The sequence below is a fragment of the Cherax quadricarinatus genome, chromosome 82 (assembly GCF_038502225.1).
Source record: "Cherax quadricarinatus isolate ZL_2023a chromosome 82, ASM3850222v1, whole genome shotgun sequence".
In the NCBI taxonomy this organism is placed as follows: Eukaryota; Metazoa; Arthropoda; class Malacostraca; order Decapoda; family Parastacidae; genus Cherax; species Cherax quadricarinatus.
The window spans coordinates 8186419-8214389 of NC_091373.1; the positions used below are offsets into that span (position 1 = coordinate 8186419).

At 42.0% G+C, this 27971-nt stretch overlaps 1 protein-coding gene across 3 annotated transcripts in view; it reads left to right on the plus strand.

Moving 5' to 3' along the window:
* The window catches only part of CenG1A (Centaurin gamma 1A), a 675383-nt gene that overhangs the window by 620084 nt on the left and 27328 nt on the right, over window positions 1-27971 (plus strand). For all 3 annotated transcript variants that reach the window (XM_053797287.2, XM_053797288.2, XM_053797289.2), the window contains 2 exons: window positions 24738-24872; window positions 27554-27789. In XM_053797287.2, the coding sequence (XP_053653262.1) occupies window positions 24738-24872; window positions 27554-27789 (371 nt within the window). The remainder of the gene's footprint in view (window positions 1-24737; window positions 24873-27553; window positions 27790-27971) is intronic.

A 27971-nucleotide genomic window follows, 5' to 3' on the forward strand; every position in this document is an offset into this window, starting at 1 on the left:
GACAGTTGTGATGAATGGTTTGTAAAACCGACAAGTTGAAGATTGAGACACTTATGCAGCATATGGGAATCTTTATTCAGGAAACGTTTCGCCACACAGTGGCTTCATCAGTCCAATACAAAGAGGAAGGCGTAAGGAGAGGAGTATGAGGTAATCAGTCCCTCAGCCTGGAGTCGATGTGTTCAGTCCATCAATCTTGAAGAATGTACAGCATAGGGCCGTAGACGTGGCTTATATACTGTAGTGAGGTGACTTGAAGCAGGTGGAGGCGGGATCATAGTGGTACCATCCACTAGTCGAAGTAGGTCTTTGTCCAAAGGTTGAACAAGCGTTGAAGAATTCTTTGTAAGAAGATCCCATGATGCTGCAGTGTCTGACAGTTGTGATGAATGGTTTGAAAAACCGACAAGTTGAAGATTGAGACACTTATGCAGCATATGGGAATCTTTATTCAGGAAACGTTTCGCCACACAGTGGCTTCATCAGTCCAATACAAAGAGGAAGGCGTAAGGAGAGGAGTATGAGGTAATCAGTCCCTCAGCCTGGAGTCGATGTGTTCAGTCCATCAATCTTGAAGAATGTACAGCATAGGGCCGTAGACGTGGCTTATATACTGTAGTGAGGTGACTTGAAGCAGGTGGAGGCGGGATCATAGTGGTACCATCCACTAGTCGAAGTAGGTCTTTGTCCAAAGGTTGAACAAGCGTTGAAGAATTCTTTGTAAGAAGATCCCATGATGCTGCAGTGTCTGACAGTTGTGATGAATGGTTTTTCAAACCATTCATCACAACTGTCAGACACTGCAGCATCATGGGATCTTCTTACAAAGAATTCTTCAACGCTTGTTCAACCTTTGGACAAAGACCTACTTCGACTAGTGGATGGTACCACTATGATCCCGCCTCCACCTGCTTCAAGTCACCTCACTACAGTATATAAGCCACGTCTACGGCCCTATGCTGTACATTCTTCAAGATTGATGGACTGAACACATCGACTCCAGGCTGAGGGACTGATTACCTCATACTCCTCTCCTTACGCCTTCCTCTTTGTATTGGACTGATGAAGCCACTGTGTGGCGAAACGTTTCCTGAATAAAGATTCCCATATGCTGCATAAGTGTCTCAATCTTCAACAAGCGTTCTTCACCAGCATCCCTTCCCCTTTCCCTCTCCTTAAAGATAGAAGTGGGTGAAGGTGGTGTAGGAAGCGAGGTTGGTGGTGGTATGGGAGGCTGAGTTTCTAACTCAACACTGTTCCGGCTTCGCGACTAATTTCGCTTTCTAAATAAGTGGTGGCATAGATTTGACGTTACTCCTACCCTCTCTTGGAAGGTATCATACAATGTATATTATACCGAGGCTTGAACTGTTTTCAAGGGTTCTAAAGGAATGGAAGTAGGAAAGCAGTGAAGTTGTGGATGAATGGAACAATCTCTGGGGTATCGTCATTGAGGCGAGAACTTTGGATAGCTTTAAAAATAAGTTGGACAGGGATATGGGTGTAGGTGGGTGTGAATTGGACTTACCTTGTATGGGCCAATAGACCTACTGGAGTGTGTTCTTCCATTTTTATATACACGTACTTGTGCAGATGTGTAAGAAAAACACGATTCAGGATCTCCTTTGATGAGTTTCGAGAGTTTTATCTGGTTTGGTTAGGGTAGGCTTTATCAATCGTCACTGCGAGGAAATCTCGGAACTAGGCTATAATATTAATTAGTTGTGTTAAGTTGGGTTTTTGTTGTGTTAAGATGGTCACAAATTTTAGATTGCGTCCCAAGGAGTGTGTGTTGGGCATCGCCACTCATCATGCGAGTGGACATAGCGCCTTGAAAACAGGACATACCAACCCAAATATTTGACACGTCACTTGTGGTGTTTTAAATTCCATCCTTTGTGGTGGTTGAATTATTCAGATATTTGTGATAAATGGTTTTGAAAACCGACAATTTGAAGAATGAGACACTTATGCAACATATAGGAATCTTTATTGAGGAAACATTTCGCCTTATAGTGGCTTCATCAGTCCAGTACCAAGAAGAATGGTGTCAGGAGAGTAGTAGTTTAAGGTAATCAGTCCCTCAGCCTGGAATCGATGCGCTCAGTCCATCAGTCTTGAAGAAAGTACAGCATATGGTCGGAGAAGTGGCTTATATACTGTAGTCACGTGAGTTAAGCAGGAGGTGAGTTAACAGTGAAACCATCCACTAGTGTAAGTGGGTCTTCGTCCAAAGTTTGAACAAGTGTTGAATTATTATTATTATTATTATTATTATTATTATTATCAAGGGGGAAGCGCTAAACCCGGAGGATTATACAGCGCCTGGGGGGGGGATGTGGAAGGCATTCAGACTTAATTCGGGGAACTGGAGCACAGATCCAATTCCCTAAATCAAGAGCCCCTCACCAACATCAAGGAACCTTCCTTGAGGGGAACAAGTGTTGAAGAATTCCTTGTATCAAGATCCCATGATGTTGCAGTGTCTGACAGATGTAATAAATGGTTTTGAAAATTGATAAGTTGTGACTTTGTAAATGGTCCAAGACGGACCGAAACGTCGTCGTAAGCTCCTCTCTATGTGTGGGTTATTTGTGTATATTTCTACCTTTACATATTAATGCAGTGTCTCGCATATATTTTTTAAATGCTACAGACATTTTAAAACTCTACAAGGATTTAGCTTCATTGACGCTACTCGGGAATTTGTTCCACTCATCCACAACTCTATTACCAAACCAGTGCTTACCTATATCTTTTGAATCTATTTTTTTCCAAAATAACTATCAAAAAAAAATTAAAAATAAAAGTAACCGTGAATATAAATAGGCGTGTGTAAGATTTAATAACTTTAGTCTTTCAGGAAAAGTAAGAAAATACTAGTAATCCTGAGAGTGCAAAACGTTTAACACATGTATGGCAATGATTATATTACTACCAACCACCGCCACATGGTTTCCCTGCCGCCCGCACCACGGTCCCCCACCACGAGGGTCACCACCCTATACTAACTTATGACCACCTTCCTTCCTTCTTTTTCTCCTTCCCGTATGGTACATATTACCATCAGTAGTAAAGTTTTTAAAACTTGACTTCCATTTATGGCCTGATAGTGCGCCTGTCTTTCCTCTTCACCGATATCCCCACTAGTGTCTCTTTTTATCATTAATGACTTCGCCGTGATTTACAGCGTGGTGCAATATGATTTAGACTCGAGGAAGATTATGGATTTGTTGTTGTGTATGTGGGGGAAGGGGGGGGAGGTTGAAGTGATGTGCGTATGTGGTGGAATGACGGAGGGGGGGGGGGGTCGGTAGCGGCCATTTCCGCCCTATAATTCAGGAGGTTTGGGTAAAGCTGATGTCTTCTACTACCCTCCTCCTCGTCCCAAACTCGAGTCCAAACATAAATGGCTACTCGTGTCTACCCAGAGTCCTCCAGACTAGAGCAACTGCCATCCTAATTTCTGCTGGTCGTTTGTTCTGCTGGAAGAAAAAAGAGTATTTTCTTGCTGTGATAAGCCATGGTTGTCTGATTATTACTTTTTTAATAAGCTGGAACTAATCGTATGTTAAAAATCAGTGGACAGTTTTAATACAGTAATATGCATTGTATTCTAATTAGGATAAAATCTTCAAATAAAATGTGAGTACTTTGCCGTTGTGTTCCCGGTGCAGTACCTGCTTGTAACAAGGCTCCAGAAGGTATTATAGAAGCCACAAAGAAGGGTGTGAAACGGTCGACAGGACTCACCAGGAGTTTCCTTATTTGATATTGTGTTGTCGTCATGTGTCGCGGGCAGGGCTGCCCAGACAGGAAGCTGAGGAGGGGGTGGCTAGAGGAAATCAGAGATGAATACCAGACCCAGGTCCTCAGCGTTCCACCCTCAGCCATTGTGCTGGAGCACGCGCCTATCCGTGATTGGCGTCCTCTTTAATTTATGTGCTTGGATGGTTCCTGAAAATCAACCGATCAGTCTATAGGTGTAATTTATTCGTAACCCTAGTTTTAAGAGTGGACCATCAAGTATCTAGTATATTTCGGGAGTTTTATTCACCTTTGATCAGTGTGAAGAATAGTTTTCGGGGGTCGGGTTACATGAACCTGAGTCATAAACAAATAATTCACCAGGTAACTGTGGCAACCCCAGCAGCAGCTGTGACCCTTCTAGTTGTGGAGGTTGAGATCAAACCTGTGGTGCAGCAGCAGCAGTAGTTATGGATGGGGAGCGACACAGAAAACAGCTGTTGGTTTTCGTTAGGCTTCAGATGTTTTTAGTTGGTGTATTGGCACTCGTGGATGGGATGAGGTGAGAAAGGGCTGAGAGGGAAGTGAGCGAGAGAAACTACGTAGCCGCTTCACCTTCACTTCCGTAACTACTGAACCCCTTTGTGGCAGTCTGGACAAAGTTCATTACCCAACTGTACTTGAAGTTTCCCAGCTCAGACTCGTGGATTTCATTTCCTGAAGTATGTAAACCCATCCTGTGACTGAATTTGAAGGATATAGTAGCCTCTACTCTCATCATGTAACTGTCATATGGTAGCAACACAGTGCAGCTATTTCCAGTTTCATTTAAACAATAATTTTGGGATTTGGCCTTCGGTCACAAGTAAGAGAAAATCAGAAAATAAGTTGGAAAAGAATAGTGTTAGTAGTAGTAACGGATTATTTGTGAACTGTTCCAACCACGGTATTGTGACTTATTCTTTCCTTTACATAAAAGAATCTCTGAAATAGGTTTACTGGCAAATAAAGCGAAGGCCCTATTCACGCCCATTATTTACACTGACCACTCAACCTTAAGTAAGTATTTTCTGATTCTCATTTAGACAAACTTAAATATATTGTCCGTAGTGTTTTCTTCTATATATGTCTTTATCGTCTTATTTGTATTCATTATATTCACAATATCTTCCCTTTCAAGAGTGTAGGTTTAAAACTCTTAATCTATTTTCGTAGAGAAGATTTTAAAGCTCATACTCATTCATCTTGTGTTCTCAGCGATGGTGTCTTAAAAAAATCGTTTTTTTTTTTTGTCGTAAGTGCGTACCCTGTGGTAGTGAAGTCTGTCAGCTGTGGGGAGTATTTTCTAAAGACCGGGAGGGGCTAGACTGACATGTTGCTGGTTGTTTTTTTCTTACACGTGACATACGTGGTAGGTGAAAGACAAGAAGCGATGCATTTGTGACAAGCGAGACAAAATTAAGCACGTGAAATATACCTAGTGAGGTGACGGTATGTGAAGAGAACATCAGCCCAAATAATTTGCACATTATTCATTATTAGAAGTTTTTAAAGAGCTAAGAAGCGAGGCCAGGGGCCGTGAGTCGACCTCTACAAACTCAGTTAGGTGAGTACACAGTAACTGAGAGAAAGAGATAAGATTTTATCCGGATTTTTAACCCCGGAGGGTTACCCACCCAGGGTAACCCAAGAAAGGCAGTGCGTCATCGAGGGACTGTCTCTTATTTCCATTGGGGTCCTCAGTCTTGTCCACCAGGATGCGACCCACACCAATCGACTAACACCCAGGTACCTATTTGCTTGCTAGGTGAACGGGACAACCGATGTAAGGAAACACGCCCAGTGTTTCCAACGGGGATCGAACCACGGACACTTGTACTGCTATTACTACTACCACCACCTCTTCCTGCCTATATATAGCCGTCCTGCTCCATTTCTGGTTAGTGTGACTTTGTAAATGGTCCAAGTCGGACCGAAACGTCGTCGTAAGCTTCTCTCTCTTATGTGCGGGTTATTTGTGTATCGTTCCAGTCACGGTACTGTGCCTTTTTTTGTTATGCACGGACACTGTGTGAAGCGAGAGAGCATTGTGTATCAGGCCACTTAGGATATGATAAAGTAGCATAAACATCCTGTACAAACTCAGAAATACTTATTTGTATTATTATTGTGTTGTCTTCTGGCAGTTTAGTATATTTAATAACTTGCGTGACTTGACTAGGGGATGAATAATAGTCTCGCCTTATGTTCTAGCAGCCAGCTGCCTTTTCCTGTCTCAGGTGACGTACTACACATGTGTTCCTCGAAGCCAGTTCTCGGATTCACAAGTTTTTAGTTTATCTACTCATTGTTGATAATTAAAAAAATCGGGGTTTTCATTCAGATAAAAGTACAATACGTATTAAAATAATGCTAAGGCTATTTTTAATTTCTGTTTTATTGATCGTACATACTACCCAAAATGTTTATAATGAATTAACGATAATCTTAACCAAACCATAATTAAATAACTTTTTATAGAAATAAGAAAAACTTAAGTAAAAGCTAATAATTTTATTTATTAAAAGTATGTGACTTGTATGGTGGACAAGCGGTATATCGCGTTTTGATTCATACGTGTTTTGGAATGCTCCGTATTCATTAAGCTGAATGACAAACATTACTGTGAGGGCAGGTTAGTTCCTCGCCCAGCCACACCAAGCTACATTTACCGTAAGTGTCTTCACTACTGTTCCTCGATGCTGGTGGGTCATCGGGCCACCAGCAGCAACAGCCTGATTGACCAGACAAACACCAGACTGGAAGCTAAAAAAAAAACTCAGAACTCATCATAGGTATATCTGGTGAGGGGCTCTTGATACTAAGGAATTAAAATTGACCTCTCCATTCTTGATTCGAACCTCCTTGTTCCCCATGATCCAGGTGTTGTATAACCCCTGCGGGTTTAGTGCTTCCAACTAGTGTAATAATACTACGGCCTTCCACATTCTTTATGCTTATCTCTCTCTCTCTCTCTCTCTCTCTCTCTCTCTCTCTCTCTCTCTCTCTCTCTCTCTCTCTCTCTCTCTCTCTCTCTCTCTCTCTCTCCAGGGAGGAGAGTGACCAGTAGCACAATAGTGTGAGAGTGATGCAGCTGCTAGAGTCAAAGGATACTAGACCTGAGGCTGAAGAAAAACCTAACCGTAACCTATGGTCGTGAATGTAGTAAGTGTTCATGGGCAGGTTAGTGGGGGGCCAACTGTAGTCGTACATTAAAGTGAATACATGTATATGACACTGTTGGGGTTGGAGGTGCATCACTGAGGCCGGGAGCTGCATTGTTGTTTTTATTGCAGATGTTCTGGACACTAGAATGTCTAACACTTCTAAACATATGGTTTTGTTCGATTCTACGTCATTAAATCTGTAGCATTCCTGTCGTGTGGGGTTCGGTAAGGAGATAAGAGGGTTGAAGATAGACCCACTTGTTGGATGGTAACCCTATATTGTCAGACTGTGGTAATGGGAGATGGAGGGAGCCCAGCCTGCCGTGTTCTACCTTCTAAGCCTATGCGTCGACTGAGGCCGAGGTAGCCTGTCCCGCTCACTCATGGAGCATCCCGTGACGTCACAGTCACAGGCCTAAGGGATCTTCTATATAAAGCACATGGATGGTACTATGATACGCCATCACAGTCCAGCACCACGTGGAGAGACACATGGCTTCTGCCGAAAGGAAGAGGTCACGATGTTCCAGGGACACGACGGATGACTCGGATTTAGAAATGGACGACTCGGATTTAGAAATGTGGGGCGCAATCCTAGCGAAGAAGTTGCGAGACCACTCCGTGTCATCAGAGGAAAAGTCTCCAGTTCTGACAAGCCTAACCATGCTGCCAGAGAATACGGAAGGATGGATCAATGTGAACAGTAAGACACGCTGTCCCTCCAAGGAGCAGGTAAACCAGCTCAAATCACCTTCCAGATTCAAGGTAAAGGCTTATGGGGAACACAAAACCCACTATGGCGTGGTTACACACCTGGAAACACGGCACAAACTGAGGTTCAAGATATGGTTCAACCTGAGGGGAGAACCAATACTGACTCCTATCAACAGGGAAATGCATATCACCTTGAAGAAAGTCATGGAGACAGACCGCTCCTTCACCCTGGAGGAACTGGATTCTCGGCAGGTCACCAAGGGTGTAGTGATGCGATACCCGCTGATGATGCCCATCGAGGCAGTAGCAGCTCACCCCAGTGTCGTGTCAGCTCAGCGTCTCAAGGCAAAATCGGCAGGCAATGCACCAACCCGGCAGGTCCTCATTCAGCATGTAGGACCGCTGCCATCCCAGCTGGACCTTGGTTCTTGGGGCAGGTACGATGTCAGGACCTTCACGGCAGAACCAGTTCGCTGTTTCAAGTGTCAGTGTTACGGGCATCTGGGTGCACTCTGTCCGAACAGAGTAATCTGCGGTGTCTGCAGCCAGCCCCACCCTACCGAGGAATGCATCAAGCTGAAGAATGCATCGCCACCCACTCCACGATGCCCGAATTGCAGGCAGAAACACCATGCCTGGAACCCTCGATGCCCTGAGAGGCTCACTAGAATTCGTGAGACCTGGAAGACACCAACGACGAGACAGCAGGCTACGGCAGAGCATCACCCTCAGCAGACGATGGGTGCAGAGAATCCTTCCATACTGCAGAACTCTCATCAGTCAACCCAACTCAATGCCCAGGAATTTCCGACCCTTGAAAACTCAACCAGGCGTCATGAACAGGAGCATCCTCCCCTACTACCGCAACGAAGAAACAAAAACATGAGGAACAAGCGGCGCCAACAGGAAACATCTGGGCAACACAATCAGCAGACGGCACTACACGAGCCCCCACCGGCCTCCATTCCAGGCACAACCACTATGCAGGCTGTTGCTGCACCTCACCAGAAGATGCCGGGTACACAACCTGGCATACAGCAACAGCCCACGGTGTGCACAGTGAAGAAATACAACCCTCAGCAGTCCCCACAGATTACGACAGCCCAGATAATGTCCACTGCTTCGAACCCACCGACAACGCAGGCCCTCAACAGAGAGGATCTCTTAACACTCATCAAGGCATTCACGGATATTATCTGCAACACAATCACCTACACGGAACAACAGAGCATGTTCCGGCAGATGGTCAGCACACTCCTGAGGGTGTGCTTACTGACAGAGCAAGAAGCAGTGGATGCCATGAATCCGCAGATTATCAGAGAGGACAGAGCCCAGTCCGCAGTTCAAGAAACAGCTGAGATGGAGTAACTTCAGTCGCTTATGAGGCACACTAGCTGAACTGTCCGGAACAGTGCTTGAAAGAATAGTGAAATTCCAAACGCTTACATGCTGCAACAGTGAAGAATCAATTCTCCTTCAGGAGCCAGAGACGGGTCATCTCAAGATTAAGACCCGTGCCAGGACCCTGGTCCTGGCGAACATTATACATACATACACTATGATACGCTATACAACACATATAAGGGGATCAGCAACTGTGCTGACATTCCGAAACCATGAATGTCTTCAATTATATACCAGGTGGTAGGTTCTTATCTTTGAATTATTATTCTATTGGTCTCACCTCGAAAGTTGTCAAATTGTTAAACTGATAATAGTGGATGCAATTAGTCACAATGAATATATCCAAAGCTTATCTCAAGGGGTGGTCGACCTTATCGTACATATAGAACGTGTGTATGTGAAGGTGTGGGCTGATACAAATGTCTGCATTGTTAGTATGGACTTTGCTAAAATAAACATCGTAAGTAGCGGCAGAGTTTACGTATATGGGAGTAAAACCAGAGTGGATAGTTAGTGAAATTCTAGGGGTCTACCTGGTGGGTATTCCGGGGATCAACACTCCCGCGGCCCGGTTCATGACCAGGCTTCCTGGTGGATCAGGGCCTAATCAACGAGGCTGTTACTGCTGGCCACGGGTAGTCCAACGTACGAACCACAGCCCAGCTGATCTGGCACTAACTTTAGGTATCTGTCCAGCTCCCTCTTGAAGACAACCAGGAGTCTACTGGTAATTCCCCTTATGGTTGGCGGGAGACTGTTGAACAATCTTGGGCCCTGGACACCTATTGTGTTTTAGTGTACTAATGGCGCCCCTACTTTTCACTAGGGGTATGTTGCATCGTCTGCCAAGCCTTTTGCTTTCATAGGGAGTGATATCTGTGTGCAGATTAGAGACCATTCCCTCCAGGAATGGTCTCTAATCTGCGGGAATGGTCTCTAATCTGCACACAGCTGTCGTGGGGGTTCGTAGGAGATATGATGGTTGGAGTTAAACACTTTTTTTGGATGGTTACACTATATTGCAGTGTGAGAGAAGGGGGAGCCCAAACTGCCCTGTTGCCTGTTGTAGACCTATGCGTGGACTGAGGCCGATGTAGCGCGTCCTACGCACTCATGCGGGATCACGTGACGTCATACAAACTAGTCACTAGGCCTAGCAAAGGGGTCGTGTATGTAAAACATATGGATGGTACTAACTATGATACTCAGATAAGCTATACATCACATGTAGGGGATCAGCAACTATGCTGACCCAGCGGTCTCTAATCTGCGCTCCAGCGAGTACAAGTCAAGTGTTTCCACACGTTCTCAGTTGTTAAGGTGTTTGATGGAACTTATATGTGCAGTAAAGGTTCTCTGTGCATTCTCTAGATCTGCAATTTCACCTGCCTTGAATGGAGATGTTAATGTACAGCAGTATTCCAGCCTAGAGAGAACAAGTGATTTGAAAAGGATCATCATTGGCTTGGCATCTCGTCTTGAACATAAGAACATAAGAACGAAGGAACACTGCAGCAGGCCTACTGGCCCATGCGAGGCAGGTCCAAGTCTCCTACCGGCTTAAGCCAATGCACCCAACCTAGTCAGGTCAGGTCACACTGACTTAAGGGAGGAACACGGCAACCGACCTGGTAGCACAAGCTATCAGGTCCAACTCACACCCATCCACATCCACTCATGTATTTATCCAACCTATTTTTAAAGCTACACAACGTTCTGGCCCCTATAACTGTACTTGGGAGTTTGTTCCACTCATCCACAACTCTATTACCAAACCAGTACCTTCCTATATCCTTTCTGAATCTGAATTTTTCCAACTTAAAACCAGTGCTACGAGTCCTGTCTAGGCTAGATATTTTCAGCACACTATTTACATCCCCTTTATTTATTCCTGTCTTCCATTTATACACCTCGATCATATCCCCCCTAATTCTACGTCTTTCTAGAGAGTGCAGATTCAGGGCCCTTAGTCTATCCTCATAGGGAAGGTTTCTGATACATGGGATCAACTTTGTCATCCTCGCAGTGTCTGACACAACTTGTCAGACACTGCAACATCATGGAATCTTAATTCTGAGGACATGTACATAACCTTCACGACTACGACAACTACTTCTACAACTAACCCATCTCTTTGGGAAGGACCTACTTCCACTGGGGAATCCCGCCTACCAGTGAATATGCCCTCGTCTGCTACACCTGACGTTACTATATAAGCGCCAGGATTCTTTCTTCTGCTTCAGAATCTCCACGACTATGGTGCTGTTCGCACCTACTCCTAGTTTGAGGGACTGATTACCTCATCTTCTGTACATAGTTCTACTGTCTTCAAGTTATGTCCTAGAATTTGTATTGATAAAGCCACTGGATGGCGAAACGTCTACAATAAAGATACCCAGATGTTGCACATGTGTCTTACTCTCATTTTGTCATCCTCCTTTGTACATTTTCCAGAGCATTTATATCCATTCTGTAATACGGTGACCAAAACTGTGCAGCATAATCTAAATGAGGCCAAACCAAGGATGTATAGAGTTGAAGAACAACCTGAGGACTCCTATTATTTATGCTTCTTGATATGAAGCCAAGGATTCTATTAGCTTTATTGCGAACACTTATGCACTGTTGTCTTGGTTTCAGATTACTGCTAACCAGAACTTCTTAATCTTTTTCGCAATTAGCAATGTTAAGATCTACATTATTTAGGTTATATGTGGCATGGTTATTGTCCTGTCCAACATTTAGAACTTTGCATATGTCTATATTAAACTGCATCTGCCACTTCTCCGACCACTGCATCAGTCTATTCAAATCTTCCTGGAGTGCTCTAATGTCCTCGTCAGAATGAATTCGACATCCTATTTTGGTGTCATCGGCAAACTTCCTGATGTCGCTCTTTATGCCCTCATCTATGTCGTTTATGTAGATTGTGAACAGCAGGGGGCCCAACACTGACCCCTGTGGAATACCGCTCGTGACGCTTCCCCACTCTGATTTCTCCCCATTTATGCAAACTCTCTGCTGCCTATTTGTCAACCATGCCTCTAGCCAAGAAAAAATTTCTCCTATTCCACGTGCCTTAATTTTCCTCAATAGTCTCTGATGTGGGACCCTGTCAAAAGCCTTACTGAAGTCCATATACACAATATCATATTCATTACCATGATCTACCTCCTCAAATACCTTAGTGAAAAAAGTTAATAAATTCTTAGGGCAGGAACGCCCCTTTGTAAAACCATGCTGAGATTCGTTGATTAATTTATGCTTTTCAAGGTGGCTACGAACTGCCTCGGCAATTATTGATTCCATAAATTTTCCCACTATGGAGGTTAGGCTTATTGGTCTATAGTTCGAAGCTAAGGACCTGTCACCTGCTTTGAAAATAGGTATCACATTTGCCATTTTCCACTTATCTGGCACCATGTCAGTTTGTAATGATATGTTGAAAAGATTAGCCAAAAGTTTGCTAAGCTCCTCTTTACATTCCTTTAGAACCCTTGCATACAGTTCATCAGGGCCTGGGGATTTGTTAGGTTTTAATTTATCTATTTGCCTAAGGACCATGTCACTTGTGACCCTAATCGTGCACAGTTTATTATCGTCCTGTTCTACATAATTTATCATTTCTGGAATATCGCTGGTATCCTCCTGTGTAAAAACTGAGAGGAAGTATGTTATAAAAATTCTACACATTTCCTTATCACTGTCAGTGAGCTGACCCGAGGAACTTTTGAGTGGGCCTATCTTGTACCTGATCTTACTTCTGTATACCTGAAAGAATCCTTTTGGGTTAGTCTTCGATTCACTTGCAACTTTAACCTCATAATCTCTTTTTGCTTTTCTAATTCCCTTTTTTTATTTCTCTCTTTAAATGAATATGTCGATTTCTTAATTGCCCCTCTCCTCTTTTGATTTGCCTATATATGCCTCTCTTTTGACCAATCAGATATTTTAATCTATTGTTCATCCATTTAGGATCATTTTTGTTTGATCTGATTTCCCTATTTGGAACATAAGGAAATCAGATCAAACAAAAATGATCCTAAATGGATGAACAATAGATTAAAATATCTGATTGGTCAAAATAGAGGCATATATATAGGCAAATCAAGAGGAGAGGGGCAATTAAGAAATCGATATATTCAGATGACATTATTATTATTATTATTATTATTATTATTATTAAAGCTTGTTGATTACACTAGGGTGATTAGGATAAAGAGCTTGTAGCATATATTTCATTCATGACAAACTTAGTGATGGATGACAAAATGGAGACTTAGAATGGCGGGTCATCATATGACTCGAGACGAATCTTGCCTAATCCAACCTAAAGACTGTGCTGAAACTATAAATTAAAATATGAACATATAAAAATGGTATGTGAATTGCTGGACAGCATCACTAGTACAAATTCCTCACGAGAGCTTAAAAGTTGGATGTAGGTAAGCAGGAGCTTCGTCGCGGGGGACAGTAGGTTTGCTACAGTGTTCCATTTGTTACGCTATAAAATTAAAGTGGTTTTTTATTGCGTGTATCCTAGGGTGTAGGGTAGTGGGGAGAGAGATGCTTCTGAGGTGGCTAGCTTGGGCATTGGTGGTGTGTTTGTGGCCTCTTGAGAGGTCGGGCCTAGCACCTTAGGGTGGCATGTTTGTGATGACAAAATAGGTTAACTAGTAGGGAAATAGGGTTATAAATGAGTGAGAAAAGAGCTTCAGTTGACATTGGAAGGCTAAAAACATAGATAAATACATTTAGTAATAATAGGTCGGTGTTAACAGCTGGCGCCCACTTGGGTCAATAGGTTATTATTTAGCGGGGAATATGACAAGTTCTATTCCTTGGATCAAGAACTCATCGCCAGCATCAAGGAACCTCCCGTAAGGAGAGGGGATGGGCCAGGAGCTTTGCAGTTTCTTTTAGCCTCGTAAGTATGTAAAGCGACACAAGCGAATTTTCAAATATTTGTTAACGAGACGTTTCGCCCACCAGGGGCTTTTATAAATTCAATATAGAAAAAAAATGGAATAAAAAAATGCGTGTAGAAGCCTTCGAAAGGAAACTGGATCACTACGTCCAGATTGTGATGGATGGATATGTGGACCAGCGGGCCGCCAACTGCACCAGCCTGGACCTAGGCCGGTCTGCGGGGGGAGGAAGACTCGAAACCAGTCACATGCCTATGGAAAGGTAGTATAAATAGTGGCTGAGGCCAAATAACGTGAGACAAGGGGCTGGACTTAGTGATGGCTGCGTTTTTGCATGCGTAAAATGCGTTATGCGAGAATTTTGAAAATAAAGCTTCCAGTATTTAGAGCTTAGGTGTTGATTGTAGCGATGAGTAATATATAGCGGTGACTGGGTAAGCAACAGTATTGTGGCACAGTAACTGTGTGTGGAAAAAGACACGTACGGTTCAGGACATTTACTAGAAACGTTTCGCCACTAGAAGCTTCTAATAAATGTTCTAGACTGTACATAAGTCTTTTTCCACATCTTGTCGGCATCACCATACCATTTTTCAACTGTACTGTGTCGTCGTCCTCCTTTCCTCCATCCCCATGCACCCCCTAATAGCCCCCAGTAACTGCACAACCATACGATGTGAGACTTTCCCTCTTATTGATTCTCTGGAAGCTCTCTTGCCACCAGCCAACTATTGACGAAACAGTTAAGGTCCAGATATACGAACATGCCTCTGTACTAAATACCTTTTAAGACTTACGAATACTGTATGCTGGCTGGCTCTCCTGTTGCACTTTACTCGCCACCGCCATCATATTTACGCACTTTACTTGAAATACCACTTCCAGTAGGTTAAATTGCATTTGCGTTGAGAATGTAAAGTAATCGTGTTAGAGGAGCTTAGTGTTCTCTGGAGGAAGCTGTGGGGTTGGGCTTAGGTTTCTCCCTGGCTTCCACTCCCGACCCTCTCACTTTAGCGCCCTATACGCTCCGCCTCTTCAACCTGTAATACTGATGACGGGGGAGCACCGGTGGTAGCTTAGATGCTGATGCTTCGAGCGAGAGATTTTGTTTCTGCTGGTAGCATCTTCATGGCCACATACCACTAGGCTTACACACCTTTTGTCGCTCCTGCAAAATGTATTGGCTGCCAGGATCGTACAAAGAATCTGGCGTTTATTACCGTAGTCAAAATTAGGGGAAGAGGGATGAGAGGGATGTGCTTTGTGTGACGCATAGAGGCTGTGAGAAGGGACTAGGGAGAAGGGGTGATGGATGGAAGAAGAATACTGAGTGGAGGGGGAGGATGAAGACGAGAGCTTGTAGAGAGGTCGAGGAGCATGTAGGAGAGGCAAGAAGGGTAGCCAGGTAGCTTTTAATGAATATTTGTTCGTATTTGTTTCTGCGCAGAAATAGTTTCGTATGCAGGAGAGAAACTAAAGCTATCATTTAGACAAATATCCTTGTCTGTCAAGACTTAGAGGTCTTGACAAACCCGAAATCGTTTCCAGGTAACGACGGGTTTTGGTGACCATGTAAATATTAAAAAACTAATTGCTTCGCAAGCAGCAATAATTCAAAACAGTGAGGTTGTAAAGAAAATAAGATCAGACTCAATTTTATTTTCAGACTCTTGAGATATGAAAAGAAATGTAAAAGTGAAGGACATATTAAGAGAACTCTGTCAACATCCATGGGTCAAACTGTCATTCTATCAGATGTCAGAAATACAACCAGAACAAGTGTAGAATTTTTAAAAAGGAAACTCGACAAGTATCTCCAAGGGCCAGATGATCCAGGCTGTGATGTACATGTGGGCCAGCGGGCCACCGGCAGCAACAACAGCCTGGTTGACCCGACACTAGACAAGCCTGACCCATGGTCAGGCTGCAGGAATAGGAAAATTTTTGAAACCAGTCACAGGTATCTACCTGGAGGTTATTCCGGGGATCAACGCCCCCTTGGCCCGGTCCACGACCAGGCCTCCAGGTGCATCAGGGCCTGATCAACCAGGTTGTTACTGTTGGTCGCACGTAGCCCAACGTACGAACCACAGCCCGGCTGATTTGGCACCGCCTTTAAATATCTATCCAGCTCCCTCTTGAAGGCAGCCAAGGGCGTGTTGGTAATTCCCCTTATGCTTGGTGGGAGGCTGTTGAACATTCTTGGGCCCCGGAAGTGTTTTCTCTTAGTGTACCAATGGCGCCCCTACTTTTAATTGGGGGTATTTTGCATCGCCTGCCCAGTCTTTTACTTTCGTAGGGAGTGATTTGTGTGTGCAGATTCGGGACCATTCCTTCTAGGATTTTCCAAGTGTAGATTATGATATATCTCTCCTGCGTTCCAACGAGTACAAGTCAAGTGCTTCCAAGCGTTCACAGTATTTAAGGTGCTTGGTAGAACTTATACGTGCAGTAAAGGATCTCTGTACACTCTCTAGACCTGCAATTTCACCTGCTTTGAACGGAGATGTTAATGTACAGCAGCATTCCAGCCTAGAGAGAAAAGTGATTTGAAAAGGATCATCATTGGCTTGGCATCTCTCGTTTTGAACGTTCTCATTATCCATCCTATCATTTTCTTTGCACTTGTGATCGTGGCAACGGAGTAGTTGGAATTTGTCCTCATTGAACATCATATTGTTTTCCGTTGCCTATTGGCAAACTTGGTTTATATCTCCTTGGAGGTTAACAGTGTCCTCAATAGATGACAGCCTCATGCAGATCCTAGTATCGTCTGCAAATGATGATACGGTGCTGTGGATTACATCTCTGTCTATGTCTGATAGGAATAGGATGGTGGCGAGTACTGTGCCTTGTGGAACAGAGCTCTTCACTATGGCAGCCTCTGTTGACCACTACTCTTTGTGTTCGATTGGTTAGGAAGTTGAAGATCCATTTCCCCACTTTGCCAGTTATTCCTTTAGCACGTATTTTGTGCGCCATTACGCCATGATCGCATTTGTCAAACACTTTTACAAAGTCTGTGTATATTACATCTGCATTGTTTTTCTTCCAGTGCATCCAAGGCCGTTTCATAGTGATCCAGTAGTTGTGAGAGGCAGGAGCGACCTGCCCTGAACCCATGTTGCCCTGGATTGTGCAGTTTTTGGGAGTCCAGGTGGTTTACAATCATGCTTCTTAGCACTCTTTCAAAGATTTTTATGATGTGGGACGTCAGAGCTATTGGTCTATAGTTCTTAGCTAATGTTTTTCTGCCACCTTTATGGAGTGGGGCTATATCCGTTGTTTTAAGTGACGAATTTCACCCATGTCTAAGCTCTTCCATAGTGTACTTAGGGGACGTGAGGGGGGGTTTCTTGCTGTTCTTAATGAACACAGAGTTCCACGAGTCTGGGCCTGGGGCTGAGAGCATGGCAGGTATATGGCAGGGGCTGAGAAAGTTGTATACCTGTGACCTGTTTCGAGAGGTTTTCTATCTTTTTGCTGCTTGGTTAATCAATCACGCTGTTGGTGGCATACAGTCCAACATAACCATCACACCCTGGCTGATGTGGCCATTGGTGGAGATAACAATTAAATTTTCTCTTGAAAGCTTGTACATTTGTTCGGACAATATTTCTGATATTCGCTGGTAGAAAGTAGAAGAGTTGACAAGATTTCTTAATTTGTCCATAGCCTATTTTTCCACTGGGTATATTTTACACTCATATGTCCCACTTCAGTGTTTGTGTGTGTGTGTGTGTGTGTGTATATATATATATATATATATATATATATATATATATATATAGGTAGTAGGTTGGTAGACAGCAACCACCCAGGGAAGTACTACCGTCCTGCCAGATGACTGTGAAACAGAAACCTGTAACTGTTTTACATGATGGTAGGATTGCTGGTGTCTTTTTCTGTCTCATAAACACGCTAGATGACAGGGATATCTTGCTACTCCTACTTACACTTTGGTCACACTTCAGAGACACGCACATGCATATATATATATACATACATCTAGGTTTTTCTTCTTTTTCTAAATAGCTCTTGTTCTTCTTTATTTCTATTGTCCATGGGGAAGTGGAAAAGAATCTTTCCTCCGTAAGCCATGCGTGTCGTATGAGGCGACTAAAATGCTGGTAGCAAGGGGCTAGTAACCCCTTCTCCTGTAGACATTTACTAAAAAAGAGAAGAAGAAAAACTTTATAAAACTGGGATGCTTGAATGTGCGTGAATGTAGTGCGGATGACAAGAAACAGATGATTGCTGATGTTATGAATGAAAAGAAGTTGGATGTCCTGGCCCTAAGCGAAACAAAGCTGAAGGGGGTAGGGGAGTTTCGGTGGGGGGAAATAAATGAGATTAAATCTAGAGTATCTGAGAGAGTTAGAGCTAAGGAAGGGGTAGCAGTAATGTTGAATGATCAGTTATGGAAGGAGAAAAGAGAATATGAATGTGTAAATGCAAGAATTATGTGGATTAAAGTAAAGGTTGGATGCAAAAAGTGGGTCATAATAAGCGTGTATGCACCTGGAGAAGAGAGGAATGTAGAGGAGAGAGAGAGAGATTTTGGGAGATGTTAAAGTATAGGAACCTTTGAACCAAGTGAGAGAGTAATTATGGTAGGGGACCTGAATGCTAAAGTAGGAGAAACTTTTAGAGGGTGTGGTAGGTAAGTTTGGGGTGCCAGGTGTAAATGATAATGGGAGCCCTTTGATTGAACTTTGTATAGAAAGGGGTTTAGTTATAGGTAATACATATTTTAAGAAAAAGAGGATAAATAAGTATACAATATATGATGTAGGGCGAAATGACAGTAGTTTGTTGGATTATGTATTGGTAGATAAAAGACTGTTGAGTAGACTTCAGGATGTACATGTTTATAGAGGGGCCACAGATATATCAGATCACTTTTTAGCTGTAGCTACACTGAGAGTGAAAGGTAGATGGGATACAAGGAGAATAGAAGCATCAGGGAAGAGAGAGGTGAAGGTTTATAAACTAAAAGAGGAGGCAGTTAGGGTAAGATATAAACAGCTATTGGAGGATAGATGGGCTAATGAGAGCATAGGCAATGGGGTCGAAGAGGTATGGGGTAGGTTTAAAAATATAGTGTTAGAGTATTCAGCAGGAGTTTGTGGTTACAGGAAAGTGGGTGCGGGAGGGAAGAGGAGCGATTGGTGGAATGATGATATAAAGAGAGTAGTAAGGGAGAAAAAGTTAGCATATGAGAAGTTTTTACAAAGTAGAAGTGATGCAAGGAGGGAAGAGTATATGGAGAAAAAGAGAGAGGTTAAGAGAGAGGTTAGGAGAGTGGTGAAGCAATGTAAAAAGAGAGCAAATGAGAGAGTGGGTGAGATGTTATCAACAAATTTTGTTGAAAATAAGAAAAAGTTTTGGAGTGAGATTAACAAGTTAAGGAAGCCTAGAGAACAAATGGATTTGCCAGTTAAAAATAGGAGAGGAGAGTTATTAAATGGAGAGTTAGAGGTATTGGGAAGATGGAGGGAATATTTTGAGGAATTGTTAAATGTTGATGAAGATAGGGAAGATGTGATTTCGTATATAGGGCAAGGAGGAATAACATCTTGTAGGAGTGAGGAAGAGCCAGTTGTGAGTGGGGGGAAGTTCGTGAGGCAGTAGGTAAAATGAAAGGGGGTAAGGCAGCCGGGATTGATGGGATAAAGATAGAAATGTTAAAAGCAGGTGGGGATAGTTTTGGAGTGGTTGGTGCAATTATTTAATAAATGTATGGAAGAGGGTAAGATACCTACGGATTGGCAGAGAGCATGCATAGTTCCTTTGTATAAAGGCAAAGGGGACAAAAGAGAGTGCAAAAATTATAGGGGGATAAGTCTGTTGAGTATACCTGGTAAAGTGTATGGTAGTTATTATTGAAAGAATTAAGAGTAAGACGGAGAATAGGATAGCAGATGAACAAGGAGGCTTTAGGAAAGGTAGGGGGTGTGTGGACCAGGTGTTTACAGTGAAACATATAAGTGAACAGTATTTAGATAAGCTAAAGAGGTTTTTGTGGCATTTATGGATTTGGAAAAGGCATATGACAGGGCAGATAGGGGGGCAATGTGGCAGATGTTGCAGGTGTATGGTGTAGGGGGTAGGTTACTGAAAGCAGTGAAGAGTTTTTACGAGGATAGTGGGGCTAAAGTTAGAGTATGTAGGAAAGAGGGAAATTATTTCCCAGTAAAAGTAGGCCTTAGACAAGGATCTGTGATGTCACCGTGGTTGTTTAATATATTTATAGATGGGGTTGTAAGAGAAGTAAATGCGAGGGTCTTGGCAAGAGGTGTGGAGTTAAAAGATAAAGAATCACACATAAAGTGGGAGTTGTCACAGTTGCTCTTTGCTGATGACACTGTGCTCTTGGGAGATTCTGAAGAGAAGTTGCAGAGGTTGGTGGATGAATTTGGTAGGGTATGCAAAAGAAGAAAATTAAAAGTGAATACAGGAAAGAGTAAGGTTATGAGGATAAAAAGATTAGGTGATGAAAGATTGGATATCAGATTGGAGGGAGAGAGTATGGAGGAGGTGAATGTATTCAGATATTTGGGAGTGGACGTGTCAGCGGATGGGTCTATGAAAGATGAGGTGAATCATAGAATTGATGAGGGGAAAAGGGTGAGCGGTGCACTTAGGAGTCTGTGGAGACAAAGAACTTTGTCCTTGGGGGCAAAGAGGGAAATGTATGAGAGTATAGTTTTACCAACGCTCTTATATGGGTGTGAAGCATGGGTGATGAATGTTGCAGCAAGGAGAAGGCTGGAGGCAGTGGAGATGTCATGTCTGAGGGCAATGTGTGGTGTGAATATAATGCAGAGAATTCGTAGTTTGGAAGTTAGGAGGAGGTGTGGGATTACCAAAACTGTTGTCCAGAGGGCAGAGGAAGGGTTGTTGAGGTGGTTCGGACATGTAGAGAGAATGGAGCGAAACACTTGTATTAATGTTGGTAGAATTACCGACAATATGTTAGGTAAAAGGACACAAGTGCAATTAATGTGACATTTTATTGTGGCAACGTTTCGCTCTCGCTTTGTCAAGCCTTTACAAACAGTACATGGATACAGAGGGTATATATGGGCTCAGAGTGAGGTGTAATACTAGTGGTAGTAGTGGTAATATTAGTTGTATTAGTACTAGTAATTCAATGTGGTAGAACAGTCAACTTGTACATAAGTAAAAGGTTATAAAAGCTATTATTTGGGTAGCATAAAAATAGGTTAGACAAATATTTCTGTTATTGGTTGGATTTGAGAAGGTCTTTTTTAGTGTTCCTCCTCTGATATGTTCTAGTCTAGTATTAGCTGCAGATACTATGTTTTGAGGAGGATTTTTGGTAATACTTCAGAGATGATGAAGCTGCCTTTATTTTCCTTGATTGTTAGAAACGGCGATTAATGATGATTCAAGGCATTTATGTCTGCGGAAATTAGGTTCTCTGATCACTAATCTGGCGTCGTTAAATTTCATGAGGTGATTGGTGGAATTCCGGTGTTGTAAGCAGGCGTTGTTCATGTTATCGTTCCTACATGCGTTAATGTGTAGGTGAAACAGCAAGGAACCTTGAAACACGTCTCAATGAACATATTAACGCACCATTACACCTCACTCTAAACCTATATATACCCTCTGTGTCCATGTGTTGTTTGTAACGGCTTGATAAAGCTCCTGGAGAGCGAAACGTTGCCACAATAAAATGTCACATTAGTTGCACTTGTGTCCTTTTACCTAGCAAATTATAATATTAAAACCAGCTACTCTGGTAAATTAAAGTTGTGGACTGTATAGGATTAGACTTGCTGGGTACACAAAATGTGGCAGATGTTGCAAGTATATGGAATAGGTGGTAAGTTACTAAATGCTGTTAAGAGTTTTTATGAGGATAGTGAGGCTCAGGTTAGGGTGTGTAGAAGAGAGGGAGAATATTTCCCGGTAAAAGTAGGTCTTAGACAGGGATGTGTAATGTCACCATGGTTGTTTAATATATTTATAGATGGGGTTGTAAAAGAAGTAAATGCTAGGGTGTTCGGGAGAGGGGTGGGATTAAATTATGGAGAATCAAATTCAAAATGGGAATTGACACGGTTACTTTTTGCTGATGATACTGTGCTTATGGGAGATTCTAAAGAAAAATTGCAAAGGTTAGTGGATGAGTTTGGGAATGTGTGTAAAGGTAGAAAGTTGAAAGTGAACATAGAAAAGCGTAAGGTGATGAGGGTATCAAATGATTTAGATAAAGAAAAACTGGATATCAAATTGGGGAGGAGTATGGAAGAAGTGAATGTTTTCAGATACTTGGGAGTTGATGTGTCGGCAGATGGATTTATGAAGGATGAGGTTAATCATAGAATTGATGAGGGAAAAAAGGTGAGTAGTGCGTTGAGGTATATGTGGAGTCAAAAAACGTTATCTATGGAGGCAAAGAAGGGAATGTATGAAAGTATAGTAGTACCAACACTCTTATATGGGTGTGAAGCTTAGGTTGTAAATGCTGCAGCGAGGAGATGGTTGGAGGCAGTGGAGATGTCCTGTCTAAGGGTAATGTGTGGTGTAAATATTATGCAGAAAATTCGGAGTGTGGAAATTAGGAAAAGGTGTGGAGTTAATAAAAGCATTAGTCAGAGGGCAGAAGAGGGGTTGTTGAGGTGGTTTGATCATTTAGAGAGAATGGATCAAAGTAGAATGACATGGAAAGCATATAAATCTATAGGGGAAGGTAGGAGGGGTAGGGGTCGTCCTCGAAAGGGTTGGAGAGAGGGGGTAAAGGAGGTTTTGTGGGCGAGGGGCTTGGACTTCCAGCAAGCGTGAGTGAGCGTGTTAGATAGGCGTGAATGGAGACGAATGGTACTTGGGCCCTGACGATCTGTTGGAGTGTGAGCAGGGTAATATTTAGTGAAGGGATTCAGGGAAACCGGTTATTTTCATATAGTCAGACTTGAGTCCTGGAAATGGGAAGTACAATGCCTGCACTTTAACCCTTTGACTGTCGCGGCCGTATATATACGTTTACGAGGTACCGTGTTTGACGTATATATACTCATAAATTCTAGCGGCTTCAAATCAGGCAGGAGAAAGCTGGTAGGCCCACATGTGAGAGAATGGGTCTGTGTGGTCAGTGCGCACCATTTAAAAAAAATCCTGGAGCACGCAGTGCATAATGAGAAAAAAAAAACTCCGACCGTTTTTTTTAATTAAAATGCCGACTTTGTGGTCTATTTTCGTATAGTATTTGTGGTTGTATTCTCGTTTTCTTAGTCTCATTTGATAGAATGGAAACTATATTATAGAAATAGAGGTGATTTTGATTAATTTTACTATAAAAAGAACCTGGAAATGGAGAACAAACTACGGGAAATGTTTGATTTTTGCCGATGTTCAAAAGTAAACAAATGATGTCATTGTCCAATAAATGTCCAAATAGCCATTCTAATATGCAGTCATGAATGGGTTGATGTAATTTTTACAATTATTACAGTATTGCAGTAGTCTGCATAACAGTAAATCTTCTATTGTTTGTTTGAATAAAATTTCAAAATAAAAAGCAAGAGTAATATCACAGGGGCCTGGAGACATGACTGATGAACAAAGAAAATGTTATTTTAGAGCCAGGAATGTCTGCATTGTTCATTCTGGTCCTTATTTTGAAATTGTCATATTTTTTAATTTTCGTGAAATTGGCCAAATTGATTAGCCGAAAATAGGGCTCGGAGTGGGCGAAATCGCTGATTTGTAAATATCGCTAACTTCGCGAGAGCGTAATTCCGTCAGTTTTCCATCAAATTTCGTTTTTTTTGGTGTCTTTACAATCGGGAAAAGATTCTCTATCATTTCATAAGAAAAAATAATTTCTTTTTTTTTTAAATCTTGCGACACCAGGAGACACCTCAGGATTGGGGGTTGCGACAGTCAAAGGGTTAAAGGAGGGGTTTGGGATATTGGCAGTTTGGAGGGATATGTTGTGTATCTTTATACGTATATGCTTCTAAACTGTTGTATTCTGAGCACCTCTGCAAAAACAGTGATAATGTGTGAGTGTGGTGAAAGTGTTGAATGATGATGAAAGTATTTTCTTTTTGGGGATTTTCTTTCTTTTTTGGGTCACCCTGCCTCAGTGGGAGACGGCCGACTTGTTAAAAAAAAAAAAAAACTTACCATTTAATTACTGTAGATGGATCACACCACAACACCTGCCTAACACCTAGACCCTACACTGGCCAGCTAGAGATATAAATGCAAGGACTAATGGTGCACTTCCTTGTGAGTGATGTTCGCATCCCTTATCTTCCACCATCCACATGTAATTCTTGAGATCCCGCAAATTTCCTCTCCCAGTTCTTCAGCAGGGGACATTAACATGGGTTCCTAATTACAAATTCAGGCTGAAAACTTCCAATTGACCTTCGAGAATGCCCAATCACATTGTACAACTCAGTCCAGTGTTCACACATTAAATTCAATATGGCATCTCTCTGCCACGTCACTCCTCGGCTGTTTCACCCCGTCCCCCCACTTGAAATTTCTCAAAAGGGTCAAATCAGCATTATATTTTATTACACAGTTATTATATTATTCATTCATATGTTTTACATTTAGGAAATTATGTAAAAAAATTTCTACAGGGTTATTCTAGGTAATTTACACGTGTTACTGTACATGATAATTTTCTTATGTGAACCTGTACCTAAATAAACTTACTAGACTATCATTTGATGAATTTATTACATTACAGATGCCATCAGTGAGAACAACCCTCGCGTTATAGATGACGGTAGAGCCCGGAAGCTCGCCTCGGACCTCAAGCGTTGTTCGTACTATGAAACTTGTGCTACCTATGGGCTCAACGTCGAGAGAGTATTCCATGATGGTAAGTTATATTTATTGTGGATAAATGCAATTGTATATAGTTTTAGATAGTGGTACCTTGGGATACGAACTTAATTCGTTCCAGAAGGCTGTTCGGGTGCCGATACCAAACAAATTTGTTCCCATAAGGAATAATGTAAGGTAGATTAATCCATTTCAGACCCCCAAAAATACACTTACAAAAGCACTTACATAAATACACTTACATAATTGTTCGAGTTTTGAGCTGTTCATATCCCGAGGTACCACTGTATTTGTTAGAGGAAACTTTTGACCATGAGTGACTTCTTCAGTCCTAATACAGACCAAACTAAACAGAGAGCACCTGCAGTCATAGAAGACAGTTGACATGAAGCAAGAGGAAAGTGATATTGATAGAAATGTGAGTGGTTGGTGGGTATCACAAGACTGTAGTATCACACTTAGGCAACATCCTGCTTGCCAAGAGTTTAGATATGCTGAAACTGTCTGACTCCTATGCAGTGGTGTTAGTGACAACACTTGAAGTATGTATTCTCCTATGAATTGTGGTCTAGAAACTCTGAAATACCTAAGGAAGAAGCCTATTATTACTTAGTAATGTTGTCATGATGGGAGGAGAAGTGTAATAAATCATTCTCATAAGTTTGTGTCTTGTAAACTGTAAACAAGCGATTATTATCTGCCAGTAATAGCACTTCAAAAAGGGTAATTAATTGTCTCCCTTTTCTAGATTGAACTTACTATAGCAAGAAATTCTAGAGTATTGACAGTATTGAGGATATCACGACCTTCAAAACCTCTGGGCATTGGGACTTTTGCACATACCACATCTAAGTGACTTCTGGGAATGGTGGTTAGGATAGGGCTGAACTCTTAAATTCTCCATATATAAATTGGATATGGCAGAGCTAAGGGATGAGCCCATAGAAGCTTGATCAAACACTTCAATAAAAGCCCACAAAATCCTGGCAAGGAATAAGCATCTCTGTATCATTAATGATCACCCTGCACAGAACGTTAATGAGTTGGTCATCTGGTTACATTAGTACACATATAAGGCAGTGACATCAAAGGAGGGGTAGTCATCCTCAGTCATATGGATTTTGCTAGTAAAATTCAAGATTAGATGATGCCAATACCTACTTTACCATTCCTGAACACTCAGAAAAAGGACATTGATTCCTTTCTTAGTAAGACTCACAAAATACTTAGTAAATCTAAAAATAGTAGATTGCTCTTGTACTTCCTCCCACCAACCCTAGATCAGTGAGGCTTTATGATTTACCCAAGACTTGCAAGCTCATTGTACCTGTCAGACCCTTGTATACCACATTACCTGTATAGGAGGGCCCTGCTTATACAGCAGGTTAGGTTCTGGGCTACTGTTATAAAGTGAATAGACCTTTTTTCACTTACAAATGCTATGAAAACCTGCTAACATGTTTACACTATCATATATTAAGTGAGTAATAGAGCTAGACCTGAAAAATGCATATACAGTACACACATTACTTACCTTAAAATATTTTCATCCTTAGCTTATAGTGAGTGGTGAATATATTTATTGAAGGAAGTCTGAATAAATGAAGAATGGGTGTAATTGAAAACCATTGCATTAGTGAAAAGCCATAATGCAAAGTGCTGTAAAGCGGGGCCTGCTGGTATACTGCAGAAAATAAATAAATGAGATAGGCAGCACCCATCACATGATGGTAGGGGCTTCGGCAAAGCATGTCTATACCTCTGGGTACAGGTTAGGCTAGGTAAGGTTTGTCAGGAAACAGAACAAGTGTTTCCTGACTGCAGGTCTTAGTCATGTGATGACCCATAGCTGGAGCTTTTACTCATCTGACTGAGGCCTTCAGCTGGCTTACCAGTCCACCCCTTTAAAAATTATAGAATTAGGTGCCTAGTACTAATAGTACATAGTAGTATATTCTAGGTTTAGTTAGTCAGATTTACCTGGAACACTCAGTTGACCTCTTAGCCATATATAGGAACTTGTTGTAAGTGATAAACTCATGAATTTTGAAAGTCACTGCCTTAAAAATATACTGGTTGAAGAAGCCATTAACCTTCTGTGTGAGATGATCATTGCTGACACTGCACACCACATGCATTGGCTTAGGGTTAGTAGTGAAAAAAAGACAGGAACAGAAAAAAATGCTTGGAATTAGCTCTCATTCATAAGACACCATTACCACCCATAACCTGACACTTATTGTTGCAACTGGTCCATTTTCCTCCTGAAAAGTTTTAATATGTTCTTTATAAACTGATGCTAATAATAATTTGTTTAATAAAGTAAGTAGAATTTGATGGATGACTTAATGTAGAGTATTCAGCAGTGTATTCTTCTGAATCTCAATATTTAGCTAATCATATGGCAGAATGTGTAATACCATGTTTGATAACTGAGAGACTTGTGCAACATTTGGGTATCTTTATTCTGGAAATGTTTTGCTAGGCAGTGGCTTCTTCAGTCCAGTGCAGAGAAAGGTAGAAGATGAGGAGGAGTTTAAGGTAATCAGTCCGTCAACCTGGATTACCTCAAACTTCTCTTCCTCATCATCCATCATCTCTGAAGAAGCAATTGGCTGGTGAAACGTTTCTACAATAGATACCCAAATACTATTGCACAAGTGTCTTATTTATCAATTTTCTAAACTGTTACCCGCAATAACTTGTTTGTTTCAACAGCCTGTTCAAAGATTGTGGCTCAGCGCCTTAGCCAGCAGGGCCTAACTCCCAACAACTCTCGTCCTGGCACTCCTACACACCTCCTACGGTATCCCTCCACTAATAACGGCTACACTCCAGCCCCCTACTCCAATATCTCTGCACCACTTACCCCACAACTTGCATCGGGCCAGCAGGTCACACCACCCATATCTGGCTCCTCTCCTAGTCATGTGTATACAAACACAATCACTAAGGTTAGTTTGTTGAAAAGACCATTTTTTGTAATGTGATAAGTAACGACCGTCCCACTTCAGTGATCTTTTCTATAAAGATTTTGATGATAATTTTACGAACTTAGTGCTGTTGCCTCTGCCTATTTGCAGTTCGCTGAGACTTCATTGAAGAAACGCACAAAACAGCATAAGCCATATTATAA